The sequence below is a fragment of the Mobula birostris genome, chromosome 16 (genome assembly GCF_030028105.1).
Source record: "Mobula birostris isolate sMobBir1 chromosome 16, sMobBir1.hap1, whole genome shotgun sequence".
NCBI classification, from domain to species: Eukaryota; Metazoa; Chordata; class Chondrichthyes; order Myliobatiformes; family Myliobatidae; genus Mobula; species Mobula birostris.
Window position 1 is genome coordinate 17,721,466 of NC_092385.1, and position 12,417 is coordinate 17,733,882.

Sequence of the window (12,417 nt, forward strand, 5' to 3'; positions counted from 1 at the left end):
TGAATCTCATTCCTCACCAACAGGGCCACCCCACCCCCTCTGCCCACCTTTCTGTCCCTTCGCTAGCACGTATACCCTTGTACATTCAATTCCCAGGTCTGATCCCCCTGCAGCCATGTCTCCGTTATCCCAACAACATCATAGTTACCCATTCGCACCTGAGCTTCAAGCTCATCCGCCTTATTTCTGACACTTCGTGCATTCAGATATAGAATTTTTAACCCATTTCTCCTCTCTCTGTTTAAATCGCTGCCTATTGTGCATAACCCAGCTCCCCAAACTCTCACCGGGCTATACGCCCCTTGAATTTTGTTGTCCTTCTTAAATTTACTTACTCTTTCTGCACATTTAACTCCATGCTCCGTCAGACCATCCCTCTGCACATGTATCCTCCTTATCACTCGTTCCGCCTCACCTTTCTCTACTTCACACTTAATATTCCGGAACCGTGTAGTCCCCACCTGTCCTTTATATTCCTATAGAAACATTGACCATGTTGTCTCCCTTGTCCATTTCAAACTAAGTAACATTTAACAAAATGTTAACTAATGCCAAGCACAGTTTTGGCATGTGTTTAGTGCTATTGGCACAACTTTTGGCCAATTAACTACTGCAGCCCTATTTCTGAAGGTTTTAACACTGGAGAATAAATTTTATTATTTTTGTTTACATTTTGTTTTATCCTTTCCCTAACCTGTTTATCCAGATCTTTTACTCTTCTTACCATCTCATTTTTGGTATTCATGTAACTACTCTAAAAACACTTCCTTAATGGTCCTTGCATTGTTAGTAACTTTTATTTTGACTGATGACTAAGGATTTCTGTTCAGAAACAAAGTTTCAATGTATACTTTCATCAGCTTTGCATGCAAAAATAATGAAACAACAGCACTTAAAGGCATATTTAACATAGCAAATCTAATACACTCTTCACCATAATTATATAGGTAACTGAGCAGCAGCTTTCGGTAGCTGCACATAGCCAGTGAAATACAGAAATTCCAAAATTGCTCTGCAGAACTCAAGCTATGTATTACTTAACTAACATTCACTAAAAAAGTACTCTGTTTCAATACTGAATTGGCTATAGTGATCATTATTCTAAATGTCACTTTTGGTTTAGATCATGCCACCTCAGAATGGGCTTTTTGATCTTACTGGTTAAGATAGTGCAGGATCAGTTATTTGTTCAGTCCAAAATTATGAAATAGATAACATACAGTGAGCTCTGAGATACAGCAAATTCCAGTATAAATGTTGATAGCTAGAGGAAAAATTTATGTTGAATGAATAACCAGCACAATGGATTGACAGCTAATGATAAGATTATTGTCAATGTATTTTGGTAATCAACCTGCATGATCATTTTTGCAGTCAATTATCTGAGTGCGAAATTATTTATATAGAAGTTAAAAGCTATACTACAGCGCTCCAGTGAGAGTTCAATACCATTCCAGGGCAAATGAAGTAAAAGTACTACCCACAGCCCATGAACAGATAAATTAAAATGATTAAATCTAAGTAGTCAACAATTCAACTGGTTACTGTGATCTCTTTCATGATTAGAACTGTGTGGGGAGGGCTGAACTAGACATCTGCAAAATAAAAGCCTCAATATATGCCATTTCTAAATGTTTGAAATGCTTATCAAAATTTTCAGTTCACAAGTAGTTTCATTGTTCCTGTTGTGTTAAAGTCAGTTATTTTAACTAGCAGTGATATCTTGTAGAGAAGTTCAAAAGAAAACTTGGCCATAAAAATAAAAAGTAATACTTACACAGCCAAGTCCATGATGCAGAGATCCAATCTACAGCAGAAAGAAATATACAATTTATTAAACTTCAGAAAAATAAAGGAATTAATAACACAGCAGAGTGAATACAGTGCTAAAAGACTAATTCTTCAGAAAATAGAATTGTTTCCATCTGCCATACATATGTGTACTGATTCCATTAGCAACAAGGCTGCCTCTTAAATTTATTCCAAGCTTATAAGTCTATATTTCTTATTTTCTTAATTGCTAATTTTCTTCTAAAGGTAATGGGTCAGACAAGTGTAACAGCTTCTATCATTTGTTTCTAAGAAGTCCTTAAACTGTGTCATCTGTAGCTCTGTCAACAATGTCATTGTTACTTCCCAAGAACTATAATATTCAAGGTATGAAGAAGAAAAAGAGAGACAAAATGTCATTGACTTTTTTTGAATGAATGTCAAGTAATGGTGCTGTTAACAATGCATTATATACAGCATTGAGTGCTTCGACCCCTCTAGTTTATGGAATTAATGTTTTGAGATAGGACTTAAGGATTTATTATTTTCTGGTCCAAGAGAAAAATTGCAAGAATGAAGTAAGAGAAACTTGTTGTTATGCCAACAGCATAACAGACCTAACTCGTGCAACTTTTCAAGACTGGATTGAGCATGCAGGTGAGAACAGGAAGTAACCAGCAGTTAAAATTTTTAAAAGGGAGAGATTACAGTGAACAAGTCACAGAACACTACAGCACAGTAAGTCTCTTCTACCATCTAATCAGTACCAGCCTGCCCTTCTGTCTAGTTTTATCTATGTGCACCCAGACCATGGATCTCCATACCTCTCTTATCCATGTACCTATTCAAAATTCTCTTAAATGTTACAATTGACCTTGCATATACCACTTCCACTGATAGTTTGTACCACACTCAGAGTGAAGAAGTTTCCCTCTTCTTCTTCTTAAACCCATCACCCTGACTGGGACATGGGCTGCCGACAGCAGCTCACCAGAGTCCTCTGTCCAAGGCCAGTCTTTCAAATTGTCCCCAGATGTAGCCCATCTTCTTGGTATTCTTTTTCTCCCAGGGATGAGGTCTCTGGAACCTGTTTGCATTTCTGTAGCTCCGCCTTTTTTACAGAATGGGGTTTCTAGCCCCATGCCCAGCACTCTTCCTTTCACAGATGGGCTTGGGACCATCCACGGTGGAGTGAAGTTCCCCTTCAGAGGCCCCTCAAATATTGCACTCTTCACCCTCAACCTATGACCTCTAATCCAACCTGAGAGGAAAAAGCCTACAAGCACTCACCCTATCTACATCCTTCATAATTCTGTCCACCTCTATAAAATTTCCCCTCATTCTCCTGTATTCCCAACCGATTCAGCCTTTTCCTGTAGCTCAGCTCCTCCAGTCCTGGCAACATTCTTGTAAAATTTCTCTGAAATTTCCAAGTAATATAATTAAAACCTGGGATTGACAGATTAATTACAGGGAATCAGAAGCAATTTTGGCAGATAGTCAACCAGATGGGGTTTTATGGATAGCCAAAGAGCTTCAGGGTCATTTCTGTTACTCTTAACTTAAAGGAAAATGAGGGGTCACCGCCTGAAATGTCCACTGTACTCTATTCAGTACAGTCTGGTCTGATCTACTGAGTTCCTCCAGCAATTTGTGTATGTTGTTTGGATTTCCAGCATCTGCAGATTTTCTCTTGTTTGTGATGAATTTAAGTTCCTCATTTGACAAGTTAGCATTTGAATACATTCTATAGAATACAAATGCTGGGACATAACCAGAAGTCCACAATTGTTATGTGTTATTTCAGCTAGATGCACAATTTACAGGATGCACTGGTGCAAGTTAACAAGCTGACTTTGACAGAATTTTCCAGCTCTAAAGTTTCTTTCAGTAACCACCAAGACATCAAGAACAACGCAATCAGCTTGGTTGTTACCCTGCATATCCAACACATTTCACTACAGGTATATCTTAACTGCACTGTGCATGCTAGACAAGGCACTGTGGCAACACACAAAACCTTCTTAGGTTGCACCTTCGAAACCCATCGCTTTCACCATTTTGGGATGTGGGTTTCATTCAGATGGCCAACATTTATTGCCCATCCCTCAATGCCCTCAAAGTGGTGGTAGAGATTTATCTTCTTGAGCTATCACAGTCCTTCAGGTGAAGATGCATTTAATATGACTTGGACCAAGCAAAGATGAAGGTGAAACATTTCCAAGTCAGATTAGAAGGAGGTGATGTTCATATGCACCCGTTGCCTTTCACCCACTGATGGAAGTAGAAGGTTTGCAAAGTACTCTTGGGCTGCATCTGGCAAGAAACATAGCTATGGTGTGCCAGTAGCAGAGGGAGTAAATATTTAGGGTGATCCAACAGACATCAATCAAGGCAGTTGTGTTGTCCAGGATTATGTTGAGCTTCTTGGTGATTGGAAGTGTACTCAACTAAGCAAGCAGACAGTATGTTCATCACACTTCCAGCCCATGCCCTGTAGATGGTGGAAACATTTTGGTGTGTCAAATAAAAAGATACCTAAATTCTGACTGTTCCTGTAGCCTCAGATGTAGACACCCAAAGTAGTTGATTTTGGAGTTCTTGGTGCTGGTAAGTTCAGTGAACATTAAGGGAAACCAATTAGATACTCTCATGTTGGAAGTAATAGTTGATATTTTAAGACATAGATTTTTTTCCAGTTACTGGTAAGTTGCGTATGTAATTGAAAATTTCACAGTCATGTATCTGATTTTATGGAAAGATAATTGATGAAGCTACTGAAGATAACAGGTCAAAGAAAATGGCCTGATGAACTCTTGCAATGATGTAATTTCTTTGTGTTAAAATAGGACTTAAATTGTTGGAATATTTTCACTTTTATGCCTTTTCCTTTTAGTTTTGTCAGTCAATTCCTGTCTTGTCATCAAGGAGGTTAGGTCAATAAAATTAAGCTCTTTGGTGTATGTTTGAAGAACAAGTGCCATTTAATAGCACCACTGAACTTTCATCAATTTGCTAATGACTGAGTAGATTAACTGAGAGGTCTTTACTTGGATTGGATTTGTCTACTTATTTGACAACTTCTCACACTTCTGGGTTTTTGCCAATGTTATAATTATATGGAAGAGGTTAGCTAAAGGTACATCTAATTCTGGAATATATGTTTTCAGTACTTAAGATGGAATCTTGTCTGTTCCCAAACCTTTGCTGCATCCACCTCTCGTTTCTTGCTATTTCATGCAGTAAATCAATTGGCTGAGTTTGGTTTGCCTTTGTTTCTTGAATTTCAAGTAGCAAAGGTAGACCATTTACTTAGCACTTCTGGCAGGACATAATTGAAAATTCTTCAGCATTGTCTTCAACATTCATGTGCTGGGCCTCACCATTGTTCTTGAAGCCTCCTTGTCCTCTCATATAACGTTTAATGTCACTTAAAGGAATATCACCTTTCTAGGCTGCACATTATCTTGACAAAGGCAAAGTACTGATGTTTTTCATTTCTAGGTTAAATCTTGGAATTCCCCAGCAGCACTATGATAACTTCAGACAACAGTCCAAGACAACAGCTCATCACCTTCTTCACAGGAAAGTAGGTTTGCCAATAAATTCAGAAATGACTGGCAGATTTGTGGATCATTGGGATTTCTTCTGGGGAAGGATGAGCTGTCCAAAAGAGATGGGTTACACCTGAACTTGATAGTGCCCAATACCTTGTGGGCAGGTTTGCTAGAGTTGTTGGGGAGGGTTTAAACTACATTGACAAGGGGATAGGAACCAGCATGGCAAGTCAAAGGATGGGGCAATTCATGTAAAAGTAGATGCAGCACGTAGAGAGACTGTGAGGAAGGATAGGCAGTGGATAGGACAGCCATTTGGATGAGTTGAAATGTGTCTATTTTAATGACAGATCTCGTGATGGGCGAGCACTTCAGAGACAGTGACCACAACTTAGTGACCTTTAGCACAGCCTTAAACAGGGAAAGGTAGACAGTATGGGAAACTATTTAATTAGGGAAGGGTGAATTGTGGTGCTTTTAGGCAGTAACTTAGGAGCCTAAATTGAAAGCAAATGTATTCAAAGAAATGCAGAACTGAAATGTGGAGGTTGTTTACTGAGTACTTGTATGACGTTCTGGATAGTTTTATCTGTTAAGGCAGGGAAAGGATGGTAGGGTGATAGAACCGTGGTTGTCAAGAGATGTGGAATATTTAAATAAGAGGAAGATAGAAACATAGGAATTAGGAATCAAGGGTCAGACAGTGCTCCAGAGTGTTCCAAGATAGCCAAGAAGGAGCTTAAGAATGGACTTAGGAGAGCAAAGGAACACGAGAAGGCCTTGGCAGGTAGGATTAAGAAAATGAAGAACAGACAGATGACTAGTGTGAGGGTAGGACTGATCAGGGATAGAAGAGGAGTCAGAGGAAGTAGGGGAGGTCCTTAATGAATACGCAGCTTCAGTACTCATCAGTTAGAGGTACCTTAATGAAAGTTAAGATAGTGTAAAACAGGTTGATATACTGGAACATGTTGATGTTAAGAAAGAGGATGTGCTGGAACATTTGAAGCTTTCTGAGATTAGGATAGATAAGTCCCTGGTACCAGACGGGATATATCACAGGTTACTACGGAAAGTGAGGGAAGAGATTGCTGTGCCTTTGGTGATGGTCTTTGCATCCTCACTGGCCACAGGAGTAGTACCAAAAAATCGGATGGTAGTATATGTTACTCTTTTGTTCAGGAAAGCTAATAGATAACCCTGGGAACTACAGACCAGTGAGTCTTAGGTCATTGGTGGGCAAACTAATGCAGAGCATTCTTGGAGGCAGGAGTTACAAGCACTTGGAGAAGCATTATCTAATTAAGGATAGTCAGCATGGCTTTGTGAAGGGCAGGTTGTGCCTCATGAGCCTGACTGAATTCTTTGAGGGAGAGATAAAACAGATTGATGAAGGTAGAACAGTTGATGTGGTGTAAACGGATTTTGGTAAGGTGTATGCTCATTCAGAAATTCAGGAGGCATGCGATCCAAGGAAACTTGGCTGATGGATTCAGAATTGGCTTGCCCACAGAAGGCAGGGAGTAGTAGCAGATGGTGCATATTTTGACTGGAGGTCAGTGAATAATGGTATTGCGCAGGGATCTGTACTGGGACCCCCTACTCTTTGTGATATTTATAAATGACTTGGATCAGGAAGTAGCAGGGTGGGTTAGTGAGTATGCAGATGAAGTGAAGGTTGTGGTGGTATGGATAGTGAAGAAGGTTGTCATAGTTACAACTGGTCATTGACAGCATGCAGAGCTAGGCTGAGAAGTGGCAGAAGGAGTTCAATCTGAAAAAGTGTGAAGTTCCACACTTTGGAAGGTCAAATTTGAAGGCAGAGTACAGAATTAGTGTCAGGATTCTTAGTATTGCAGAAGCATGAGGGATTTTGGGATCTACATCCAGAGATCTCTCAAAGTTACTGTGCAAGTTAGATATCTATTTAGTGACACAGGACGAAGTGCCCTTCAGGGCCTCGAGTTGCTCAGCGCAACCCCTGACAAACTCGATGAACCCTAACCTAATTATGGGCAATTTATAATGACCAATGAACCTAACATGTACATCTTTAGACTGTGGGAGGAAACTGGAGCAGCCTAAGAAAATCCACGCATTCCATGGGGAGGATGTACAGACTCCTTACAGAATGCCACCAGAATTGAATTCTGAAGTCCCCAAGGTATAATAGCGTCGTGCTAAACGCTATGTTACTGTGGTGCCCTAAGTTGCCAAGGTGGTTAAAAAGGCATATGGTGTGTTGGCCTTCATTAGTGAAGGGTTGAGTTGAACAGCCATGAGGTAACATTGGAGTTCTATAGAAGTCTAATTAGGCCACACTTAGAGGTTTGTGTTTACTTCTGGTAGCCTCATTATAGGAAAGTTGTGGAAACTTTCGAGAGGGTGCAGAGGAGATTTACCAGGATGCTGTCATGTTTTATGAGGATAAATAAGTGAGCTAGGGCTTTTCTCTTTAGAACAAAGGAGGATGAGGGGTGACTTGATATGTGTATAAGAGACAGAGTAGATCAAGACTTTTTCCCCATAGTGGAAACAGGTAATACTAAGAGGCAATGTTTTACAGTGATTGGAGGAAAAATAAGGGTGTCCCCAAGATAAGGTCTTTTTTTACACAGAGAGTGCTGCCAGGGGTATGGTAGAGGCAAATACATTGGGGACATTAATGAGACTCTTCAATAAACACATGGATGAAAGAAAAATAGAGGGCTATGTTGGAGTAAACTGTTAGATTGACCTTAAAGTAGGTTAAAATGTCAGAACAACAATGTTGGACAAAGGGCCTATATTGTGCTATAATAAGTTCTATTTTCTATGCTGAAAACATGATATGACCATTTTGAAATAAAAATTGTTATGGAACAGTTGCTTGATGTTCTACTGATACACATCATTCTGATGGGAACATATATAATTGTGCAATTTTCACGTGCAATGCATCAGAGCACTGTCATGTACCAATTAGCTGGACGGCCCACCACTTTCCTCACAGAGTAATTGTGGATAAACAATAATTGCTGTGCTGCCTGTATTATCTAGCTCAAAGAACAGATATGCAAGCACCAATGCTTGGATGTGATGTGGAGCTACCATATGAAGAGGACCATTAATGTAGTGAGTAGGATGTGGAAGTTTACTAAAGATCTCCTAAATGAGAGCCTAGTCTTTAAATGGTTTTGAGCAGAAATTTCTGCTTCCCCAAGACTTTGATCTTTAACTACAGCAGTTCAGAGTGTACTTCTTCAATGTTAGGTACACTGAATAGCAACGCAGCACAACACGCAACTGACCGCGTTAATCTTGATGATCCTTGTGGGCTGTTTTACAAGATTCCCCAGTTCTGCTTCAAGCTAACATATTGAACAACTGCACGTATAAGCTGCAGCAATTTGAAATTTGTTCTTAGTCTCAGAGTTCTTTATTCAGCTCATTGTTCAGATTTTGCTAGCATTGTTCCGATACATAAATCATCTGCATCACAGCTGTCTTAACTACAACATGTACAAATTGAAAAAAGTTGTAAAGTCACATAGCAGCTAAATTAGATACAATTTCTACAGACTTCAAATCAAAATGAAGCCTGTGTCCATTTTGAGAAAGGGAATAATGGCATTTGAAAAGATATACAAAATACATTGGAGGGATAAAGAACAGACACCATCCAAGTTTTTAACTATTTTTAAATGTTCCATTGAAATGCCACAGCCAAAGCAATAGATGAATCAGTGTACAGGATTCTAGATTTAAGTCTTTTTTTTCTAATTTTCTATGTATTATAAATTTGATGAGACAGTAGGTCTTTTTTAGGTGTTACTGAACCAGAAATAGGCTGGAATCACACTTGAATCAAACTGTTCCATTCAATTTACAAATCACATTATTTTGATAGGTTGCTGCGAAGTTTCTCAAATTCAAGCTTTCAAACATGTATCTCCCCTTGGAGTTCTTATTCTCATTAACTCTTTTACTAGAAATTAATGTAGTTTCTATACATAAACATGATAACGTTGTTGCTGAGTAATTAGTGCCAAAAATGAACAAATTAAATGTTTAATTTATCATCAACATTAAACAGACACAGGTTGACTATTATAGATCTACCAAACACACAGGCTATAGTAACACAGGCTATATAATTTATGCAATTATCACTAACAGTAACTGTGAATTACTCTTGTCATTAAAACCCATTTAAATCAAGGAAGAAAATCTGCCAATATCATGCAGTCTGGCTTACAGGCCCAAACCCACCAATGCGGTTGACAGTTTACTGTTTCTTTAATTCAAGAGCAAGAGGAACAAAAAAAAAACCCTCACTTTCATTTTGAGTGTTGTCTTCATCCCTCAAATAAATTAACAAAAATAAAAGGACATAATGTAATTTATTGAAGAGTCCCTTCAACTGTGTCAAGTTAGCAATTCTATTTTAGAGCCATACAGCCTGTAAACCACATTTTCTGCATGAAACATAAATTTACGTCCTTAAATATTTTTACAACATTAACATCTCCACATACTTATTATTGCAACAGTTCAATTATTGGCAGTAAAAAAAATCTTCTAAAGATATTTACAAGGGAAAATCTGCAGATGCTGGAAATCCAAGCAACACACACAAAATGCTGGAGGAACTCAGCAGGTCAGGCAGCATCAACAGAATAAACAGTCTACATTTCAGTCCAAGACCCTTCATCTAAATAATCTAAAATGTTCTTTTCTCAACGACCTACTTAATGTCACTGGGATAATGAATGAGTACGTAAACTATTGTCTGTTGGAATGTGACTTCCATATTCCAGATCCCTTCTGTTTTCCAGTAAAGGAACAACTGGAACTAACCTAGCAAAGACTGCGATGCAGGGGAATCCAAATTACCATTAAAAGATCTCCAAACTATTTCAAAACAAATCTAAAATTTAAAGTGTGTATTTGCATACTATAATTTTATAACACATAAGTTAATCATACCACAGTTACTTAATCATACTGTCATAAAGCAGACAGCATACTTACTACTTAGAGTATAGCTTATCAATAGGCATTCTTCATCAAAATTGTAGCACTGCAGTTGCAATGCCTAATTCAAATAGTCAACTGTCTTTCACACAAAAAATATTTTCAGAAACATATCAATTCCAGAAAATAGACTGTTATAATCAGAATATTTTGGGATAAATGAGTCAACACTAATGTACCCCACTAAAACAGTTACTGTACAGTTAGTGTTACACTACCACACCCACACTTTGATATGTCTGATCATCTGGCTGTACTTCTACTCCCGAGTATAGGTAGAGACTGAAGACTGCAGCACCAGTCATAAGAACTAAGAAGGTATGGACCAGGGAGGCACAGGATCGCTTACAGGACTGCTTTGAATCAGCAGACTAGACTGTACCTGTCCTAAGAACTAAGGAGGTATGGACCAGGGAGGCACAGGGGTGCTTACAGGACTGCTTTGAATCAGTAGACTGGACTGTATTCAGGGAGTCATCTTTGAGTCTGGATGAGTATGCCAAAGTTGTCACCGACTTCATTAAAACCTGTGTGGATGAGTGTGTGCCCACAAAAACTTACTGTACATTCTCAAACCAAAAGCTGTGGATGAACCAGGAGGCAAGTAGTCTGCCGAGGTCAAGATCTGTGACATTTGAGTCTGGTGACTGAAGTCTGTATAAGAAAAACCAGGTATGACTCGTGGAGGGCTATCTCAAGAGCCAGTAAACAATTCTGAGCGAGATTGGAGGCGACATTGGATGGACGTCAACTCTGGCAGGGTGTGCAGGCCATTACTTCCTACAAAGTGAAACCCTACATCATGAATGGCAGTGATGCTGCACTACCAGATGAGCTGAATGCCTATTATGCTCACTTTGAAAGGGAGAATAAAACCACAACTGTGAGGATTGCTGTAGCATCCGGTGATCCTATGATCTCTGTCTCAGAGGCCAAGGTCAGGTTGTCTTTCAAGAGGGTGAAACCTTGCAAGGCAACAGGGCCCAGTGAAGTACCTGGTAAGGCTCTGAAACCTGTGCCAATCAACTGGTGGGGGTATTCAAAGACATCTTCAATTTCTTATTGCTATGGACAGAAGTTTCCAACTGCTTCAAGATGATAACAATTATACCTGTGCCCAAGAAGTGCAGAGTGAGCTGCCTTAATGACTATCGTCCAGTAGCACCCATATTTACAGTGATGAAATACTTTGAGAAATTGGTCCTGGCTAGAATCAACACCTCTCTCAGGAAGGTCTTGGACCCACTGCAATTTGCCTATCGCCACAATAGGTCCACAGCAGACATGATCTCAATGGCTCGCCATGTGGCCTTGGATCATTAGGACAATGCAAATACCTATCTCAGGATCCTAATTTTTAACTATAGCTTAACATTTAACACCATCATTCCTGCAGTCCTGATCAGAAAGCTACAGAACCTAGGCTCTGTAGCTCCTAACCAGAAGGTCACAATCTATGTCGATGAGAAATAATATCCCTACTTCACTGACAATCAACACTGGCGCACCACAGGAGTGTATGCTTAGCCCACTGCTCTACTCTCTATACCAGTGACTGTGTGGCTAGGCATAGCTCAAGTGGCACCTGTATAACTTGCTGATGATACAACCATCGTTGGCAGAATTTCAGATGGTGACGCAAGGGCATACAGGAATGAGATATACCAGTTAGGTGGTGGTGTCACAACAACAACTTTGCACTCAGTGTAAGCAAGACCAAAGAGCTGATTGTGGACTTCAGAAAGGGCAAGATGAGGGAACACAAACCAGTTCTCACAGAAGGATCAGAGGTGGAGAGTGTGAGCAGTTTCAAGTTCCTGAGTGCCAATATCTCTGAGGAACCAACCTGGACGCAACATATTGATGCAGCCATGAAGAAGGCAAGACAGCAGTTATATTTCATTCAGAGTTTGAGGAGATTTGGGTTGACAACTAAAACACTTGAAAACTTCTACAAATTGTCAGTGGGGAGCATTCTGACTGGCTGCATTACCATCTGGTATGGGGTGGAGGAGCTCCTGCACAAGATCGAAGTAAGTTGCAGAAACTTGTAAAATTAGTCAACTCCATCATG

The 12,417-nt window shown here is 39.5% G+C and overlaps 1 protein-coding gene across 4 annotated transcripts in view; it reads right to left on the bottom strand.

The window, feature by feature from the left end:
* Positions 1-12,417, bottom strand: part of iqsec1b (IQ motif and Sec7 domain ArfGEF 1b) — a 539,720-nt gene that overhangs the window by 19,659 nt on the left and 507,644 nt on the right. For all 4 annotated transcript variants that reach the window (XM_072280360.1, XM_072280361.1, XM_072280362.1 and 1 more), the window contains one exon: positions 1,778-1,807. In XM_072280360.1, coding sequence (XP_072136461.1) covers positions 1,778-1,807 — 30 coding nt within the window. The remainder of the gene's footprint in view (positions 1-1,777; positions 1,808-12,417) is intronic.